This window comes from Osmerus eperlanus, chromosome 3, assembly GCF_963692335.1.
Source record: "Osmerus eperlanus chromosome 3, fOsmEpe2.1, whole genome shotgun sequence".
In the NCBI taxonomy this organism is placed as follows: Eukaryota; Metazoa; Chordata; class Actinopteri; order Osmeriformes; family Osmeridae; genus Osmerus; species Osmerus eperlanus.
The window spans coordinates 22,779,770-22,801,017 of record NC_085020.1 but is presented as its reverse complement, the minus strand read 5'-3'; the positions used below and the strand labels follow the sequence as shown (position 1 = coordinate 22,801,017).

Sequence of the window (21,248 nt, the reverse complement as noted above, 5' to 3'; positions counted from 1 at the left end):
ACTAGATATGACAAAGTAGTTTTAAACGGAGACTTAAATATCCAAGTAAATAAAAAAGCAGACCCAAGAACTATTGAGCTCTTAAATCTCCTTGACAGTTTCAATCTAACTCAACACATAACAGACCCAACACACCGACACAGAAACACACTAGATCTAGTGATAACAACTGGACTAAATATCAATAATATTTCAATAACTGATCTACCCCTCTCAGACCATCATTATATACTTTTTAATGTGGAAATTATCCTAACTAAAAACAAAAAATAATTCTTAGTCCATAGAAGATATCTAGACGATACAGCTATGATGAAATTTTCTGAACAATTTGCTCTATATGAGCCGACTAACCATGATTGCTCTCTGAATGAAATGGTAGAGAACCTCAATGATGCACTATTATCTGTGTTAGACTCTGTTGCACCACTGAAAACCAAAAAGAAGTACACAAGCAGAACCTCCCCATGGCTGAGAAATAAAAATGTTAGTGAAACAAAAAGAAAATGCCGTGCAGCAGAGAGAAAATGGAGGAAAACAAAGATCACTATCCACTACAATATCTACAAAGATACACTAACCACCTATAACAAAACCATCCGTCTAGCAAGGAGAGAATATTTCTCCAACATTATTACAGAAAATGCCATAAATTCCAGAGTTCTTTTCTCCACCATTGACCAGCTGCTAAACACTGTCCCTGCTCCACCTCCATCCTCAGTAGTTAAATGTGAAGAGCTTGCTTTGTTCTTCAAGAACAAAATAACTTTGATCAGAGCTAGTATTATTAATAGTGGGGTCGAAACTGACATCAGTAGATTCTGCAACATAACCATGAGCACATTTACCTGTATCACACTTAGTGAACTTTCCAAAATTGTCAGCGAATCTAACTCCACAACCTCAGATATTGATCCTATACCCACAACATTCTTTAAGCGAGTGTTTGATAGTGTCTCAGGTCCGGTGCTAGAGATTATAAACACATCCCTTAGAACTGGCGTTTTCCCAGATGCCTTCAAAACAGCTGTTGTAAAGCCCCTATTAAAGAAACCCAAATTGGATAACAGTCTACTTGCAAATTACAGACCAATATCAAACCTTCCATTTATTAGTAAAGTACTGGAGAAGATAGTTTTAGTCCAATTAAATTCTTTTCTTGAAGAAAATAACATCCTGGAAGTCTCGCAGTCAGGTTTCAGGAAATATCACAGTACTGAAACTGCTCTCACCAAAATAATTAGCGACCTCAGACTAAACTCTGATGCAAATAAAGTCTCTATCCTTATCCTGTTAGATCTCAGTGCAGCATTTGATACAATTGATCACGACATCCTAATCAATAGACTGGAAAAGCTTATTGGGTTCACGGATAGTGTATTGAACTGGATGAAATCATATATCACAGGAAGGAAGTTTTATGTTAGTTTAGGTGACCATAGGTCCAAGAAACATGAGAACTGCTACGGGGTTGCTCAAGGAAGCTGCTTAGGTCCATTACTTTTTTCTCTTTATATGTTACCACTCAGCGACATAATCAGAGAACATAACATAGATTTCCATAGCTATGCGGATGACACACAACTATATATATCCACTGAACCCAACGATGCAACGGCCATCAATTCCATTACCAACTGCCTGTTGGCAATAAACAAATGGATGAACGCTAACTTTCTTAAATTAAATGAAGACAAAACCGAAGTCCTACTATGTGGCCCCAAATCCAAAAGAGAGATGCTTATTAAGAATCTTGAAGGTTTAACCCCCTGTCTTAAACCAGAGGTGACGAGTCTCGGTGTAATCCTGGACTCAGATTTGAATTTCAACTCTCACATTAATAAAGTGACCAAAACAGCTTTCTTTCACCTGAGGAATATAGCAAAGGTACGACCATTCATAAACCAAAATGATGCAGAGAAGTTAATTCATGCTTTTATATCCAGCCGGCTGGACTACTGTAACGCACTTTTCACTGGTATTCCCAAGAAAACCACTGAAAGACTACAGCTCATTCAAAATTCTGCAGCTAGATTATTAACCAAAACTAAAAGGAGAGAACACATTAGTCCTGTCCTAGCTACTTTACACTGGCTCCCTGTTACCTTCAGAATTGACTTTAAGGTCCTTTTCCTCACATACAAAGCCCTACACGGACAAGGACCTAGCTACATTGCTAACTCCTTTATAAACTACACACCAGCTAGAACACTGCGATCATCAAATGCAGGCCTATTAGAGGTCACCAGAAGCAGTCATAAGAAGATTGGTGATTCGGCCTTTGTCAATTACGCCCCAAAACTATGGAACAAATTACCCATAAATATTAGGGAAGCAAACACTAGACATTTTTAAAAGACAGCTTAAAACCTACCTTTTTACCGAAGCATTTAAGTAATTTTATCTCAAAAGGGTTTTCCTACTTTTATTAATTATATTATTGTTACTTTTAAGATGCATGTTTAAAGTTGGTTTCTCTCTTGAACAGAGATCTTATTGGGATTTTTATTTTTGTTTGAATTGTTTGTATCACTTGTATTATTGTTTTTATTGATTTTATGTAAAGCACCTTGAGCTGCAATTCTTGTATGAAATGTGCTATATAAATAAAGTCTTACTTACTTACATCATGATTATCATTTAAACTTTTTCATATACTACTGTCATTTATAAAAGTGCTTCTTTTACAAGATTTTATCTCAAAACAACAATAAAATGGTGGTTTCAACAGAAAAATTGAAACAGCAAGAATAACGTAATCTAATTAGGTAATTCCATTCAGTAAATATACAAAACACACCATAATTGCAGAACTCTGTAGGTCAATCCTATTTCTTGATTAAACGTGTAACATTTGAGGCAATTCATGTGAAAAGAAAAAAGATCTTGTCAAGATCAAGCAGAATTTTCTCACATAAATGTGTGAATATGATTTGGTTAAACGTTTCACTTATTCCTCAAGCTTCAGAAAGAGCGGAGATGAGGAGGGAGAGGATAACTGCTTCCACATGCCCAGTGAAAGGTCAGCTCTGTATCGAATTTTGAGGAATATTTTTCAAAACACCCCTTGGCGTTGCAAATATTTTTGCCTCCTACCTTGTACTTTGGGGAAGGATGCCCCCCCCCCCCACACACACACACACACCCCCCCACCACTCCAAGCACTCGTCTGCCAATCCTTCCAGAAGAACGGTGCTTTGGGTTATTCATCGATTGACTATTCCGATCCCAGCAGAAGCTGCTTGTTCTCTGAGATCCGGCTCGTCCTCGTGTTCTTCCTGCACAGCATAGGAGTCACTCGCACACCATGTAAATGAGACAAAAAGTAGGTAGAGATGTAAATTGATCTAATACATGTTTTTTGTGTGGGCTGCTCTGCATTTTATACTGTACTTATCTTGTCTCTGTGCATGTGTGTTTGTGAAACTATTTTCAGCAATGATAAAAATGTATATTAAGAGCATTGGTGCTTCAAAATGTGTTCACGTAATTTTGTCTGAATTATGCATCACGTCATAAAGCAGAGTGGTTTGATGACAGACTACAGTTCACGTCATAAAGCAGAGTGGTTTGATGACAGTTTAATTCATAAACTCAAAGAAACACTTTCCATGCCTTGGTGAAGTGTTTTTTAAGTCACCGAATGTATGGCTTTTTTTTTTTCTTTGAATACTTGTACAAAAACTCAAAATGTTGTCACTCTCCAGACCTCCTCCTGTTTCTACCCTGTCATTTCCCTTCCTTATCTATCCTTCTGAACACCTGAAACATCAGTCCGTCTCGTCTCTGCGCTGTCGGTAACGTCTCCCTGCCGTCCACAGCTCTCTCTGCCTCCCGGAGTGTTCCTCCTCCCTGCTGGGCCCTGCTCAACTAACAAGTGTTTCTGGGAGAAGTGGGCAGGTTTGACATGGAGGGCTGCCTTAATGCCCCTCGCTGGGCTGCCTTAATGCCCCTCGCTGGGCTGCCTTAATGCCCCTCGCTGGGCTGCCTTAATGCCCCTCGCTGGGCTGCCTTAATGCCCCTCGCTGGGCTGCCTTGACAGAACTGAATACAGATAACTTGTGTATAAGCTGCCCTTCTCTATTATTTTCCAAATCCTAACTGAATATTAGAACAACTGTATTCATCACCCACTTCCTTAAACAGTTTTTCACAACCTGAAGAGTCCAGGTCTAATTGAGCTACTTTACATTGTAATAAGGGAACGAAATGCATGGGATTGAAGCGGCCTCCCTTATGTATTTAAAAATAGGGCTTTGAAAAAGCTACATTACGTTTGTCTCCTTTTGAGATTTAATGTTGTAACTCTCCTGTGACTCCACAGAGAATTACTGCCAGTAATTGATTATTAAAACTTGAAATTGCAAACCACATCCATTATTTGACTAGCGCATGTGTTATCCTTGTAATTAACAAAGCTGGGTTCTGGGTGTCCGCCACAACCAAGACCCCAAGAAAATATGTCTAGGTTAGCGGGGACACTGGAAAGGCAGCACTGTGTTGGTGCAATTAGCTGAGACACAATACATCAGGATGGATGTACAATTGTAAGAGAGAATTCACCTGTGAAAAAGTCTAGCACAAGGTACGTCACTGAGTGGAAAGCCATGCAAATGTAGTTGTCCATTCGTTAGTCATAGCATTACCATGAAGGGATGGCAACCTTTTACATTTTGTTATAAATGTTTTCCCATGTGACACTACATTTTCAGGTAATCTCCGTTTTGTTTGCATTTAGGGCTTGCATTGTAATACATTGTCATTCATTCTCATTTGAAAGTAGGCCTATCTAATGACGAACATTTTTCTATTTAAACCTATTCCAAACTAAGGATATAACTTTGTGGGTTACGTCAGCTTAACTTAAAATGTTTCATTTGAGTATACGCTTTTATCCAAGGCGAAGTACCAGTAGTGCATATAGAGAGGATAGAAGAAGTTCAAGGATCAGAAGAGTCAAGGAAGAGACCATTCCTAGTATTTACCAGCCACCGCACAAAATAACCACATCTCATGTACCAGGCACAGTAAACACTAACAGTAGTATCTTAACTTGAACTCCAGTATTATGTCAGATAAAGGATGTGTTTTATTGACCCTGCACATAAAGATATGACAGCTCGGAGCCCGTTTCTGCTCATAAATAATGTAAAACCTTGTTAAGCCCCTGTGTTTCCTGGGCTGCATGGTGAGTTTTCCAGAGCGTTGCAGAGAGAGCATCTTCACTGATATGTCAGTGACAGATGGTTTTGATGTGGGTTATACTGCACATGTACACACTAACATGGCACAGTTAACTAACATACACACTACCCTCTCCCTCTCCATACTACCTGTGACAGTTTCTTGTATTACTGTTGAAACTGTGCATTTCTAGTCCTTGATTACTTTTGTCCATCCCTTTGGATAAGATCGTCTGCTAAACGAGTACCTTTTGTGCCTCGCTTCACAAGAACGAAAGTCGGATTATTGTAAAGAATCGCTCAAAACTAAACGGTAGACAACTTAAGTACAGAATGGTAGTCAGTAGGAGTACGGAAGGGTAGATCAGAAAGAGTATAGAGTCCCCCATTGGGGGGAGAGCGAGATATAGAAGCTGTAAGAAGGAGAAAAGTTTTTTTTAGTCAGGTTTAAGAGAGGGCTAGCCTAGCAGAGAACAGTGGTTGGTCATGAAGACCCAGGCTGAGCAGCAGGGCCTGTAGTCCTGCAGCAGCAGGCTGTCCACGGGCAGTTTGGGCCCAGTCTGAGCTGGATGAATTCATTAAGAGGAGCCTGCTCTCCCCCAGTGGTCGTCCTTCTCCCCCCCTGCAGCTACACGTGGATCAATGGCAGGAATCCATCCAAGACACGTTTAGCACTGGACCTCGGAAGGCAGGGCTGCGTTTAAGACTTCAGCGTGCATATCTCCCGTGGAAGACAGCAACCGAGGTTCAAAGTCAGATATTGAAATAGCCGAACTCACGCTGGGATGTTGGTTCACTTCACAACAGAGGGCTGTCTAACACAAGTGTGTATGAGGGGAACACCTGACGACCAAATGCTCTGCTGTCGGCATGGCACTAAACACTAAAAGCACTAAAAGCCATTATATATATCAAGGTTATTCATAATCTCATACAACACTGTATTAAAAGTTCCGGTAACCCTTGGGTGAACTATTACCGGTTTGACTGGGTCAAATTCATTAATTACTCACCCATGATATTGACTGTATCAATACTATGGATTGTGTTCCTCATTATTTACAAGCATTCAGTGAATCCGATGGTGGTGAATGTCATTTACATTTGTTGCAACACACACAATTATTATTCTACCTACAACAGAAGCAGGAGAACAGTCTGTCATTTACACTTGATAATTATTACACAAGACATGTAAAAAAACAACTGACTGTTCTTCTGCCATCTCAGTGATTTGCATCCATATCCCATCACATCAAGATGCTGTTGTAGAACTGACCATTTAGTTCCAGCTAAAGCAATCCAGTGCCATCTACTGGCTGCTAAATACACAACAGTGGATTTCTCATTAGGTGAACTACCCCTTTAAGTAAGTACGTACAGAGGCATCTAGGAGGTGACCTGCTCTAGCTGGGATGGGAGTGATGCAGTCAGGTTGTTAAGAAAAAGAAAAAAAAAGGGGAAACAGAAAGCTTTATAGAAGACATAACTTATATATACACAGTACATGTTCATATCAGACTTGGCTGTTTAGGCTGTATAAAACGGATGCCCTGCTGCCCTGGGAGAAATGCAAGCACTACAAAACACACACAGCTAGAGCCTTTAACAGTCAGAGTATCTTGTCTTTAACCAGTGTTTCAACTACAGTGCAATTAACATGTCATCCAAAACAATGTATATGCAATCTTTTTATGAATGTATATAGCGTGTTGATCTTGCAGCATCTTCTAGATATGTAACCATTAAGAGAACAGAACTGTCTAAACAGACATCGACGTGTTCTTTAGAAAACATTGCAGTCCATGACATTCATAACTGTCAAATGTACCGCTCTCTCTCGGTTAAAAAGGAACAAATACAATGCTTTATCACATTGATATTTCCACTTATTTTATAGAACATTACAATTTGATACTTTTAAAACATGTTGAAAAGGTTCTCTGCATGATTGCCCAAATTTCAGCAACTGACAATAACAAACCCCACTGCAGAGCCCAGGGCGCCACACCAGCTAGCTCACACGCTGCAGGGCGCCACACCAGCTAGCTCACACGCTGCAGGGCGCCACACCAGCTAGCTCACACGCTGCAGGGCGCCACACACCAGCTAGCTCACACACTGCAGGGCGCCACACCAGCTAGCTCACAAGCTGCAGGGCGCCGCACACCAGCTAGCTCACACACTGCAGGGCGCCACACCAGCTAGCTCACAAGCTGCAGGGCGCCACACACCAGCTAGCTCACACACTGCAGGGCGCCACACCAGCTAGCTCACAAGCTGCAGGGCGCCGCACACCAGCTAGCTCACAAGCTGCAGGGCGCCACACCAGCTAGCTCACAAGCTGCAGGGCGCCACACACCAGCTAGCTCACAAGCTGCAGGGCGCCACACACCAGCTAGCTCACACACTGCAGGGCGCCACACACCAGCTACCTCACACACTGCAGGGCGCCACACACCAGCTAGCTCACACACTGCAGGGCGCCATACCAGCTAGCCCACACACTGCAGGGCGCCACACACCAGCTAGCTCACAAGCTGCAGGGCGCCACACACCAGCTAGCTCACAAGCTGCAGGGCGCCACACCAGCTAGCTCACAAGCTGCAGGGCGCCACACACCAGCTAGCTCACACACTGCAGGGCGCCACACACCAGCTAGCTCACAAGCTGCAGGGCGCCACACCAGCTAGCTCACACACTGCAGGGAGCCACACACCAGCTAGCTCACAAGCTGCAGGGTGCCACACACCAGCTAGCTAGCCAGCTGCACACGTTTACCTGAATTAAGATGGGTGACAAAAAAAATTAAATGAAAGACTATAAAATGAATTTAAATGTACAACAATTCTCATATGATCAACAAAATCCCAATATATTTATCTTACACTGTGGTTGTAAATCTCTAATTTTGTCGAATCAACTTTAACTGCCGTTAGCATTGTGCATGTGCGCAGCGTTTTCAATGTTGATTCAAATGAAATCCATCAGTTTCAGCTGAATGCATAGTGCAGACTAGTGTGTGTAGGTGTGCATGTCCACACTACAGCACAACGCACACATCTGGTATTCTCCTCTGCAAGTCATCGTCTCACACAAACACAATAAAAACAATAATTGTTTTTTAGAAAATACCTGAATATCTTGAGATATGAAACAAGAGCTGAAATGTACCCTGGGTGCGATGACAGCTGTGCTGCACTACATTTCCCAGCATGCCTTGTTAACAGATGGATCAGACACACCCCCTTCCTGACTTATTTCACAAATTAGCTTCACTGTGACAATAACACACAAGGATTATGGCTATACCTCAGCAGACCTATCAACTAGACCGCTTGTCGTGGTACCAGATTTTCATTCCTCTAAAGTGTTTATAACGATCAAGTAAGCTGATTTCAAAACGAAAACAGTTTTCTGCTCTACAATATATACAGTACAGTACAGTACGAGGACTGAAGTGTGGAATTCACAACAACATGGGTCTTGTCCTCATGATTTAACTCCACCTTCGGGCTAACCTACAGGACTAATCAACACGCCACAGACCGACCAGCCTACAGTACATGCACGCTCTCCCAATACAATTTTCCGCAAACACCTGTGGTCAATTCTGATTTATCATAATGCACTTCTCATAAAACCTACATTTCATCTTTTATAAAAAAAAAAAAAAAGAAATTTGGTTTTTGAAGACATGACCACATTTCCACAGGGTGCTAACAGTGGTTTCACTTCTGTTAGCATAGTGGCTACCGTGTCATGTGTGTATGCTCCTGGTCAAGGCACAGGGGTTGGGGGGGGGGGCTGGAGTGGTTCTCCACAGCAGCCCCACGGGCTATGCGGGCACAGTGGTGTGTTCAGAGGGTGATGCGGGCACAGTGGTGTGTTCAGAGGGTGATGCGGGCACAGTGGTGTGTTCAGAGGGTGATGCGGGCACAGTGGTGTGTTCAGAGGGTGATGCGGGCACAGTGGTGTGTTCAGAGGGTGATGCGGGCACAGTGGTGTGTTCAGAGGGTGATGCGGGCACAGTGGTGTTTGAGCTTGCAGGGCAGGACACCCCGGTTCAGCTGGTAGAACTCAACCAGCTGGATCATATCAGTGAAGCGAGTGTGACCGTCATCCAGGCTGTAGTACAGGTCCCCGTCTTCATCCACCTGCGCACACACACACACACACACACACACACACACACACACACACACACACACACACACACACACACACACACACGTTAGACATCCACGAGGAGGATTTATCCAGCAGATAAAAGGATGCGAAGGTAGTGGTAGTGTACTTACAGGTAGGATCTGAAAGTGTTTGATTCTCTGTGTGTGGCACAGCGACAGGACAAACATCTTGGGGTTGCTCTGACTGTCCCTCAGGAGAAACACTCTGGAAACAAACAGGAAGCAGGAGACGTTGCGCTGAAAACACACTTCCTTCCCCAATCTCTGTCGTCAGACATAGATCTCATACATACAGATTGCAGCTCAACACTCCCCCCCCTCCCCCATGTAATTGAGGCGTCAGGTGGCTGAGTGGTGAGGGAAGCGGGCTAGTAATCTGAAGGTTGCCAGTTCGATTCCCAGCCGTGCCAAATGACGTTGTGTCCTTGGGCAAGGCACTTCACCCTACTTGCCTCGGGGGGAATGTACTTACTGTAAGTCGCTCTGGATAAGTGCGTCTGCTAAATGACTAAATGTAAATGTAATTGGCATGACACTGAACAGGACAGTGACGGTCACTCCCCCCCCCCTCAGTGACAGTGACGGTGGACAGGACAGTGACACTGAACAGGACAGTGACGGTGGACATATGTGTCATGTAGCAGTGCTCACCCGTCAATAAGACCTTGTTGAGTGATGAGGCGATGGGCCTCATCGCGAGACAGCTTGCTGTGGAACCAGGGCTGGGCCATATGGAGAGCTGCAACACAGGAAGTGATGTCAGAGAGCAGAAACAGGGTCAGGAAGTCATTTGTGCCAAGTTATTTTGGAGTAATTTATTCCGTTTGTTGAAGATGTGAAGACAGAAACGTTATTAGCCCACATCAAGTCCAAACCACGACCTTCTGCAGTGTTTTGAATTTTATATACAAGCCTACATCCAAATGTAATTTTCACTTACTGCCACATTTTTTGGGGGCTGTTATTCTCAACCTCCTGCTGAGAATATAGGCCAGTGTTTACCGTCAGAACGGTTTCAAACACCTCATCAAATAACACTAATTATCAGTAAATACATTGTAGTTATGTTAATAAATAGTCTAGGTACGTCTACAATTTAGACATTTAAATGGTCAGCAATGGTTTGTCGTCTCCCTTGCCCTGTTAATTGTGGCAATATTGCCCTTTTTGGGGAAAACTCAAAGAAACTCCAAAAACTCAGTTACGCTGCCCTGCTGGTTTACGCTCCGCTTTTTGCAACATAACTTATTTTTGACGATCCCCTGGTCTGGGCTGCTTCTGTTCTCCGTGTGCACGCACAATCTAAGCTTATTGAGTTCTAGCTTGAATTAGCGTTGCCTGTTAGTGGAATGGAAAGTTAGTGGAACGGTTTGAGGCTTAAGTCCAAGTTGAGGTTTACCTAAGCGAGGCTTTTTCGTGTCAGCGCAGCTTTCGTTTGCGATGTTGATGTAGCACCCCCAAGTACTGCATGTGTATATTCTGTCTATTATGGAGGGCAGTAGATGTGTGTACTGCATCTTGTTTGTATAATATGGAGCACTGTATGTGTGTGTACAGCATCTTGTTTGTATAGCCTAGACACCAGTACTGTACACATACTGTACACGGGTATTTTGTCAGTATAGTATTTAAAACATATCTACCCATATCAAAACACCATCTACACATGTATGTGTGTATATCAGATCTATACAGTATGAACAGCAGTAGGTGTGTGTGTGTGTGTGGTGTGTCCAGAACTGACCGATAGTGGAGATGGGGTTCTGGGAGGTGGAAGGGCTTCCGTGAGAGCTGAGCCGGTGGCAGCTTTTCCTCTGAGACACACAGAGACACACACGTCAGCTAGGCTGCTCCTTCATCACACCAAACCCTTCAAACATGTCAAAGACAGAATTGTCCCTCCCCATCAAATAGACTGACAGGTTTGAGGAATAACCAGTCCAAAGGGACGTCAGGGGGAAACACTGTACGAATGCGGCCCTTGAACACCACAGCAGAAGTGCATGCTGGGAGTGCAGACGCGTACCCTCCACGTCAGGCCCTCCTCCACGGCCACAGACAACGCCTCGGACGGGTTCTCGATCACCCTGCTCTTCTGCCCTGAGAAGTCCATGGCCACCAGCGAGTTCTCAGAGATGCTCCTCTGGAAGGACATGGGGGGGGGGGTTACTCCAGCAGGGAGGCATGTCGTCACGCCTGCATACTGGCATTAGCAACACAGGTCTGGAGCTTTGCATTTGAAAATGTGATTGGTAATGGCGGTTGCAGAAGCCGATGAGACATCGGTCAGACATACACACAAAACATCATCCGCTTCTGAGGATTTTCAGCTGACAGGCAGCACAAAGAAGAATTGATTATGAAGAATTGCCCTAACAACTTAATGGATTTGGTTTATAAAATGACAATACTGCCGTACTATTCACAATTGATTCTTTCAGTTTACTAGAAACTGACTAAGGCTGTGTGTTTGCAGTGGGAAGCTGCCATCTAGTGTCCGAGAAGTGTGACTTATCGTTTCTAGAGGATTCCAGGCAGAATGCACTCCATTGAGTTAGGATTAGGGAGGGTTTGAAATGAATGACACATGGGCACATAGCATTGATTGTAGTCCTTTAAGCTGTCATAGTCAGTGGCTCTGAATAATCACACACACACACACACACACACACACTAAAGAAAATGCTTCTTATCAGGATTACTCAGGAGCGTCTAAACCGCCCCAGTTGTCCCTCCAGTCCCTCCCAGCTCCCCCTGCTTGGGCAGCCCTAACAAAGTGATTAGTGTTTACTTTGAGGATAGAAACATTCCAATCCTCTTAGACGACCCCCCCCCTCCCATCCCCACCAGGCCCAGACGATGTAAAGATAACCCTGGACTAATCATACGGACTAATCATACATCATTGAGCAACAACCATGTTCCTCCCCGACGTGCTGCAGGCGTGTTTGGATTGTGATCAAGCACCGTCAAGCGTGGCAGAGGCCCACGGTGGATCAGCGGACTGCTGCTAAGCTGCCGGAGATACCAGCTGCATCTACAGAAGGGATTCAGTCCTCTGACCCCTCCCTGGCCCCTGGCAGCCTCCCCACTCCCCCTGTCCCTCCTTCTACCAGTGACCTCCGTCCACCAGCCCCCGGCCCCCCAGCGGGCCGACCCCCGGCCCCCCCAGCCCGCCCGCCCGCCCAGAGCCCCTGTCTGCCTGGAGCGCTCCCTGCGTTCCTCTGACAGCAAGACAGAGGTGATGAGCTGTTAAGTCTGAGAGCAGCTGATCACGGGCTATTTATAGATCGCCGAGGTTCCTCCATGTTCCAAAAACTGAAATAGATCGTATGATTACTTGTACGAGAATACTCCCGTTAGAGTATGAAATCAGAGGGTGAAATCGAGGATATTTTGGGACAGAGCCAGTATCAATACTCTTTGTGCTTGTAATGTCAGTGTTGGAATACGCAAGGAAAAGTAAATAGATCGCTAGAATTTAAATGCATGCTTTTTTACTGTTTTGATAACAGCCATGACTGAAATAAAACGACATACCATTGGTGAAGACTTCTGTTTCTGGTGTGGCTGAACAAAGTTTTGGTACAGCTGCATCCCGTACTGCAACACAAAGCACACCCCACATAAACCTCACCAGCTCGCTTTGCGATGACCCACAGTAAACTTCCCTGTTTGGTTTGACTTCATTTCCATTGTTGGAGGATGGATCAAACTTGAACACTTTTCACTACTGTGGCTGGAGATCTAAGAACTAAACAATGTATTCTTAGATTGTTTAGTTCTTAGAAATAGTTAAACTTTTGTACTTTTACTTAATTTAGGATCTGTATATGTTTAGTGTTTTGCACCTCCCTGCCACAGTAAATTCCGTGTTTGTATAACATACATGGCGAATAAACCTGATTCTGAGATAACTAAAACACTAAAGCTAAGAGCTACACAGACCCGGTTACAGAAGGAAGGAAAGAAATTTCCCCAGAACAAAACAACAGGTTTTGTGTTGTCCTATTGTTACTGCTGGACCGAGTGCCTCCCAAGGCTGTGTGTGAGGGGTTGTGCATTGGTGTATGCATGCGTGCATAGTGTGTGAACATGTGCATGTCTGACCTTAAACAGGCGCATGGCAGTGACCCAGCAGGTCCTGATCTGTTCATCATCAGCACACAGCAGCTTCAGGTCCCGAGAGGAGGCCCCTTTACTGGACTACACACACACACACACACACACACACACGTCTCAGAACAACACTGGTCATGCTGTAAGCCTTTGAGGGCCATCCTGAAAGGCAGACATGACAGGATACCTTGACACAGAAGCCGTAGTCTGTAGGAGCGCCGTGGTTCTTCCGGGCTGACAGCAGTGTGTAGACATCACTGTCACTGAACTCAGCGATGAACTGGAGATGTCTTGGTTCCTGTGGATAGCAGGGGCGAGAGAGAAAGGAGGACATAGAGAGAATTAACAGAGAGAGGGGGGAGAGACAAAACAAAAACAAACACCGTCAAACCAACACTTCCTCTGGTGTGTACACAACACTACCACCACGTGCCTGTCAAGCCACAACCAGTCTCTTCCAACAAGTTTCCTTCTCTGCCCACCCCCACCCCCACCCCCTGGATCGGCAGCATTCCTCCGCCGGGCTGCCCAGTGTTCCACCCTGCTATGCGAGGGACGGAGGAGGTCACGAGGGCCGTGCAGTGCTGCCCTGAATAAGGACACACGTAGAAATACAGCCTCATCCATGCTGCGCGGTACGTCACTGCCTCATCCATGCTGCGCGGTACGTCACAGCCTCATCCATGCTGCGCGGTACGTCACAGCCTCATCCATGCTGCGCGGTACGTCACAGCCTCATCCATGCTGCGCGGTACGTCACAGCCTCATCCATGCTGCGCGGTACGTCACAGCCTCATCCATGCTGCGCGGTACGTCACAGCCTCATCCATGCTGCGCGGTACGTCACAGCCTCATCCATGCTGCGCGGTACGTCACAGCCTCATCCATGCTGCGCGGTACGTCACAGCCTCATCCATGCTGCGCGGTACGTCACAGCGAGTCAGCCAGGGCTCACAGCAGGCCTCTTCTACCATGCAACAATCTGTCTCCGTTATCACATCTTATTTCAAGAAATCTTAAGCCAACTTTCACTTATTAAACTGGTAGATGCATTTACTTATGACAAGCAAAACCACTCCTTGTATTGATCCGTTTTTTCTCCACTTCACTTGGAGTGGCCTTGTTTCCAGTGAATGTCCACCTGTACGACACACGTGACACGGCCCTCGGCCTGGTCCCTTCAGGAACATCACGCTAGCTCCAGCAGCCTCCACTATGGAGATGGGGGTATACGATTGGCTCGTTTGTTACGTGCTCCACCACAGGTGCGGTTAGTATGGAAATGTGGTGAAATAGATAGACGCAGAATGTGACTCAGTGATAAGGCCGCTTTATTTAGACAATATGAACACTGTCACGGAGCCAAGGTGAAAGAGATTTCCCAAGCGCAGCAGCACAAAGACCGCCATTGTTACGCCATTCGTGTGGTTCGAGATCCTCACTTCCTCATGGCAGGGTTTCAAGTACAGGACAGGTACAGTACAGGTACAGTAGTCAGTGTGTGTTGACTAACTGGCACTAAACAACCTGGATGAATAGGAGTCAAATCAGTGCTGGCCTTACAGTGACTAATTAACAACCAGCCTGTGATTACTGAACAGCTTTGTGCTTCCTTAGTCTCAACGAGTGTTTTAGTGAAGTTGCAGGTAGAGGGGGTGATGGGGGATCTGGGCAGGTAGAGGAGGGTTCAAGCCTGGTCTGGCCTGCAAGATACCCGGGCCAACCTGTTCCACCAGGCCGGGGACAATAATGTACCTACTGTACCTTCCTAACCTGACGGGCATATTTACATTACCTGATCCTACCTGGCTACAGAGAAATCTGGTCCAACTCGGATCCCTTTCTGCACACTGGCTGCAACAGGCAGGGCGGTTAATACCTGTGATTTTAATCAGGACGGTTCCATCCCGCATTTGAAACAACTTAATCTGCTTTAGTCTGACTTCAAACAGTTGATTCAATAAGGAAACATTTCCACTGACCTTGGAAGTCCCCTTGTTGGAGAAGTACAGCCCAGACCTCCTCAAGACAAAATAAAACTTCTTCCAAGACTTCCTGCCCTGCTCCTTGGCATGGAGGTGTCCGTGGATCTCTGGACAAGTACTCAAGTTCAAAAACGTCTGCGGGACACAGAAATAATCCACAACTGGTTGACCTGAAACTCCACCAAACGTTCAGGATGACTGGCTGTGGAGTGCTTAGGGTTAGGGCTGTGGAGTGCTTAGGGTTAGGGCTGTGGAGTGCTTAGGGTTAGGGCTGTTAGGGTTAGGGAGCGCTTAGGGTTTACCTGGACCAGCTCACAGTGTTTCATCAACCCATTGGTTTCACTTGAAATGGACACCATGTGATCTGGGAAGAAATCCTACCAATATAAAACATCAATACTCAATTATCAGGGTGAATTTAATAATAAAAAAAGTATGGAAAACCCAAGCCTAGAATACACACAGAACATATGTTCAGTTTGGACCAAAACATATTTGGGAGAAACAACAATTTGATGGAGTGCAGTTACCAGGGGTTTCTTGAAGAATTCATATTTGGCATAGTTCTTCCTGAAATAAAGCCTGCTGTCAGTGTCCAGGCCCCAGCTTGAAAGCACCTCCATGACTGATTCATGATCTTCTATGGTTCTTTCTAGAAACAAGGAAACGAAATGGAGAAAACAGGGAGATTAAAGGAAGACGAGCCTTTTAGCTAGAAGAAAATAAAAAGCAAAATCATTTATACATGGAAGTGGCAGGTAAACCAAAGTCCCATCTCACAGAACATGGGTCTGCTTCTTAACAACCTTATGGAGGTTAACAATGCAAACCACCACCCACATATCACTTGGCTCATCCAAAAATATTACGCTGCTTCACAGATTAATGATCAACATTTCTCTACAGAGTGTAAATCAGTAACCAGTTATAGGAGTAATGAGGACTGGGCCTGTAGGTATTACTTCACCCCTGAAGATTACTCAATCTCACAATCGAGACATGAAAAGTAAATATCTGCAAAGAGTCGCCCTTAGCAGGCAGTCAACTGCTGCACAGCAATAATGGTTTACAGATCCAGAGTCTGTACGGGCCCAGTCAAGATACAGTCAACTAGTCACTGGCCAATCCTGCAGGTTCAGCCAGTCACTGGCCAATCCTGCAGGTTCAGCCAGTCACTGGCCAATCCTGCAGGTTCAGCCAGTCACTGGCCAATCCTGCAGGTTCAGCCATTCACTTGCCCATCCCTGCAGGTTCAGCCAGTCACTGGCCCATCCTGCAGGATCAGCCATTCATTGTGAAATACAAAGCCGTTATATTTTATGAACAGTCAGTTGGCTTGACGATGTACAGTAGGTGGGTGGGCAGTCCCACTGACATTAGTCACGTGTAAAGAGACAGGTACAGTGGCTTGACTTAACAACCACCTGTATAAACAGAGCTATACTACAGTGGTGAAAACAATGTACAAATAGATGACAATTAAGTGATATTGTTGCGCACAACATACGGGTTGTTTGGACTAAGTGTGATGAAGCAGAAAATGCTGTGTTTACAAAAGCAGCAGCTTATCATTTAATACATGAATTAAAGCACAGGACCACAATGGAAACCAGTCATGCAAATTATATTTTTAATGCACAACAAAAGGTTAACAGACAAATAAAACTACAGGCAAAAGAGAAGCATTCCAACCGGAGCAATTATCACAGACATCACCAAAATAGACTGCCAACAGGATGAAATAAATGAAGGAGGCAACAGATGGGTGAATTACGCAATGTGTGCAACAGTGTGAAGACATCTTCCCTTCTGACGGCTCCTCAATCCTGCAGGTCTCCTGTCAGCAGGAACATGCAGGACACTCCTACACCGTGGGGAACCCCAGCTCAGGGCCTCGCCATACAGTCACTGGAAGCACATGAACGACCAATGCAAACCTTACCTATGCCCAGATGGGAGAGTTGTTCAAACAGGGTCCAGCTGTGGTCATCGATGCAATGGTTCTTCAGCACAAACAGCTGGCAGATGTCCCTGGCAGTGATGTCACTGGGAACCTCGACCGCTCGGCTGGTGTTGTCCTCATTGTACACTTTGATAACCTGTGGAGGGGAACAGGAACATACACACACACAATCAGCTGCCACCTCTGAGACGTTGAAGCTTCTGTAGTCCCCGGAAGGGTGGGGACAAAGACAAACTTCTGGAACAAACCGGATTTCCTATTTGATTTCTCACGAGTGTAAAAGAAAGACAGACAAGGGAACTGAAGAGAATGTGTTTGAGCAAGATGTCAGGCACACACGCTTTGCAGGTCATGTAAAACATAAAAAATAAACACTTCTACATCCTTTGACCCACATTTACAGCAACTGACAAATACCCAAAAGTATGCATGTTGGCAAAACTTAAGCACCAAGCCCCATGTCCTAAAAAACTGCATATTTTCAGCCATCTCTCGTAGATGTGAAAAGATCAGAAGATACATAAACCCTGATGACGAGGAATAAGCTGCCCCGGAGGGAGACTTACCTCTGTGTTCGGAGCACAGTTGACTTGGGAGCTGGAGCTGGCTCTGCAGCCCGTGTAGGGCTGAGCGCACAGCATTGCAAAAGAGGCTCTTTGTGAGAAACATAGAAATATGCATCTGACCAGGCAGAGTATGTCAGCTGGGAAGCGATCCTCCCTCCCTCTCCCTCTCCCTCCCTCTCTCTCTCTCTCCCTCCCTCTCCGCGCTGCAGCAGAGCAGAGATGAGGTAACTAGACTGTGCAGTCTCTCTCTTCGTGCAGAGCTCTCCTGACTGCACAGATCTATGTCACTGGAGCTTCTACCCAATCACCTGCCACCTTACTCCCCACCTACTGCCCCCTTCCCTCCCGCCCAAGTCAAAGTGCCCAGGATCTGCCCCCATCCCCAGGAAGAGGGGGAAGCAGAGGCGCGAGAGAGAAAGGGAAAGAGCGAGAGAGAAAGGGAAAGAGCGAGAGAGAAAGGGAAAGAGCGAGAGAGAAAGGGAAAGAGCGAGAGAGAAAGGGAAAGAGCGAGAGAGAAAGGGAAAGAGCGAGAGAGAAAGGGAAAGAGCGAGAGAGAAAGGGAAAGAGCGAGAGAGAAAGGGAAAGAGCGAGAGAGAAAGGGAAAGAGCGAGAGAGAAAGAGAGCTAGAGAGAGAGCGAGAGAGTCAGAGTCACAAGGCTGGTTCCCACCCCCTCCCTCCCTCCCTCCTCCCATTCACATACCCATGGCAAGTCCAGCTCCCTGCATCCAGTGTTGCATGAGCCTGAGAGCGATCACCGAGGTGCTGGTTAACTGTAGCGCTAGCTGGGTCAAATCTAGTCTAAAGTTGACAAGAGATGGGCGGGGCAAGGCTCGGGGGAAGAAGCACAGTAATAATCTACTGCGTCTGCTTTTACTCCCACTGCCTGCCTGCCCTCCCTCCCCTCCCCTCCCCTCCCCGTGTGTGTGAGCCAGGGTCTTGGTGGAAGGAGGCAGGGCAGGACAAGGCAGCCCTCTCTTGTGGAGGGAAAGGAGGTCAGAGCGCTCCAACAGGGCTGGGGCTACAACCTCCAAGGAGCCAGCAGCAAATGGGAGCCCTTGGCTATGACATCACCGCTCACACAAGTGAACCGTCTCGTGTTCAAGCAGCCAGTGTGGCGACTTGCACCGCTACACCCCTGAAGGATCTCCTTCTGCAGGCAACCAACAAAAGACAGAGGAGTTGCGTTGCAGAGATGACTTGAGGCTAACTATCCAACATGTTTCCTTGCATTGACAGGCCCACCAGTACTGGGATGAGCCTCGCTACGTTTGTATGGTGACGAGCTTAAAGAGATGTTCCATCTCATGACTGAAGCCAGGCCCACGACACCAAAAAATGCATTTCAAGTGTAGAAAAGAGGAATTTCTGTACTTCCCCACTCCTTTTCTGTTCCAGAACGGACGAAGGAACATGGATGTAGGCAGGCTTCCAGCTGGTTCCCTGTGTGGAAGTCCAGTGAATTCCTGTTGCTGTGAATTGGCCAAATTGAATCTCTGAAGGATCGGGTTTCATAGGGACCAGACAAGGGCTGGGCAGTAGCTGAAGAAGCTTTTTAGTGCATTAGTGTTGCCGACTCGGGTTCAAGTTACTCAGCACAAATAAACGATGCTATTGGCTTGACACACAAGTTTAATCTGGGTTCCAGGTGGGTGTGACAAAACACTGAAGTTGTTGATGAAATTCACCTTCACCTTTTAAAAAGGAACTGATTCATATGAGGGAGACTTACAAATGGTATAGTTGTGCATACTTCATTCAATAATTATAATAGTATCTAACAAGATATAGCTTTGTATTTACGATCATCTAAAGGTTACATGATTGGGATTTATTAGTTTATCTAAGGATGCACACATGAACAACTATCTGAAGGATTTTAATTCATCTTTAATGAGGTGCTTAAAAATGCATTCAACAGAGAGACTGTGCAATTAAAAAATAATGTGTTTTATGAAATTGAACCAATTTGTCAATTTTGACATCCGATTTTTGCTCTTCTCTTTAGACAACATCGTACAAAACATGCAACTGCTGCAAAGGGAATTCCCAGTTAGTGAAATAGTATAAGTCCATTAGAATGAATTCCTCTCCATCTGAAGTGCATGAGGAAAGCAAACTCCCAAGACTCCAGAAACACACACTTAGCCACATACACACACACACACTAGCCACATACACACACACATACACTAGCCACATACACACACACACACACTAGCCACATACACACACTAGCCACATACACACACACACACACACACACACACACACACACACACACACACACACACACACTAGCCACATACACACACACACACACACACACTAGCCACATACACACACACACTAGCCACATACACACACACTAGCCACATACACACACACACACACACACTAGCCACACACACACACTAGCCACATACACACACACACACACACTAGCCACATACACACACACACTAGCCACATACACACACACACATACTTAGCCACATACACACACTAGCCACATACACACATAGCCACACACACACACTTAGCCACATACACTAGCCACAAACTCCAGGTCTGGAGATCATCTGATCAGCATCTAATCACACTTCCAACCAAGTCAGCATATACTGTGTGTTGTAATGTTTTAAGCGGGCTTGTTAAAAGCAGCCTGGCTGCCGTGCTGAATGACCAGGCCAGGTGGGGAGCTGCAGAGAGCGGCTGCTGTCTGCCGCTGGGAGAACAAAGAGCTGCATTCATCTGCTCTCCCAGCACCATGCGCAGACTTGAGCTTCCTACCTCAGCACAGCCACATCTGCCACACCCCCGTCCCCTCAGCCCGTACTGTGGGGGCTCTACAGAGCCCGTCACTGAAGAACACTGATACGGCTCTACAGCATACAGCCATGTAGCCTGGAAACCGTCCCTGCAGAGAGGGGGAGAGGGGCAGGATAGAGGCCCACTGACTGACGCTTCCAGTTAAGTCAAAAGTAGAGCAGGCAATCCATCCTGACTGCAACTGAATACCAGAGCCTCTTCGCTCCACAGCAAACGGGCAAGTGTGCCCACGCTTGACTCCAGATGATCAGTGGTGGTGGAGCTGCGGGAGGTTAGACGGCGACAGGGACAGCAGCCCACAGCCACACTAGTCGTGCTGTTGAATATAAAACACCTAGCTCATGGACGAGGCACAAAAACTTCAAACCATAAAAGCACGCAGGACGTCAACAGCCTTTTCAACATGGCTGGC

At 45.7% G+C, this 21,248-nt stretch overlaps 1 protein-coding gene across 9 annotated transcripts in view; it reads right to left on the bottom strand.

Annotated features, from left to right (window-relative positions):
* Positions 1 to 6,637: 6,637 nt before the first annotated feature.
* The window catches only part of grb14 (growth factor receptor-bound protein 14), a 30,950-nt gene continuing 16,339 nt past the window's right edge, over positions 6,638 to 21,248 (bottom strand). For 6 of the 9 annotated variants that reach the window (XM_062457956.1, XM_062457957.1, XM_062457959.1 and 3 more), the window contains 12 exons: positions 17,420 to 17,576; positions 16,008 to 16,129; positions 15,780 to 15,854; positions 15,475 to 15,612; positions 13,680 to 13,790; positions 13,484 to 13,579; positions 12,914 to 12,976; positions 11,400 to 11,516; positions 11,118 to 11,187; positions 10,025 to 10,112; positions 9,485 to 9,578; positions 6,638 to 9,340 (listed from right to left, as the gene is read on the bottom strand). In XM_062457956.1, the coding sequence (XP_062313940.1) occupies positions 9,194 to 9,340; positions 9,485 to 9,578; positions 10,025 to 10,112; positions 11,118 to 11,187; positions 11,400 to 11,516; positions 12,914 to 12,976; positions 13,484 to 13,579; positions 13,680 to 13,790; positions 15,475 to 15,612; positions 15,780 to 15,854; positions 16,008 to 16,129; positions 17,420 to 17,576 (1,278 nt within the window). In that variant the 3' untranslated portion in view covers positions 6,638 to 9,193. Of the gene's footprint in view, positions 9,341 to 9,484; positions 9,579 to 10,024; positions 10,113 to 11,117; positions 11,188 to 11,399; positions 11,517 to 12,913; positions 12,977 to 13,483; positions 13,580 to 13,679; positions 13,791 to 15,474; positions 15,613 to 15,779; positions 15,855 to 16,007; positions 16,130 to 17,419; positions 17,577 to 18,006; positions 18,185 to 21,248 lie in introns of those variants that run through there. The other 3 variants (XR_009929802.1, XR_009929803.1, XM_062457961.1) reach the window with 3 other exon arrangements.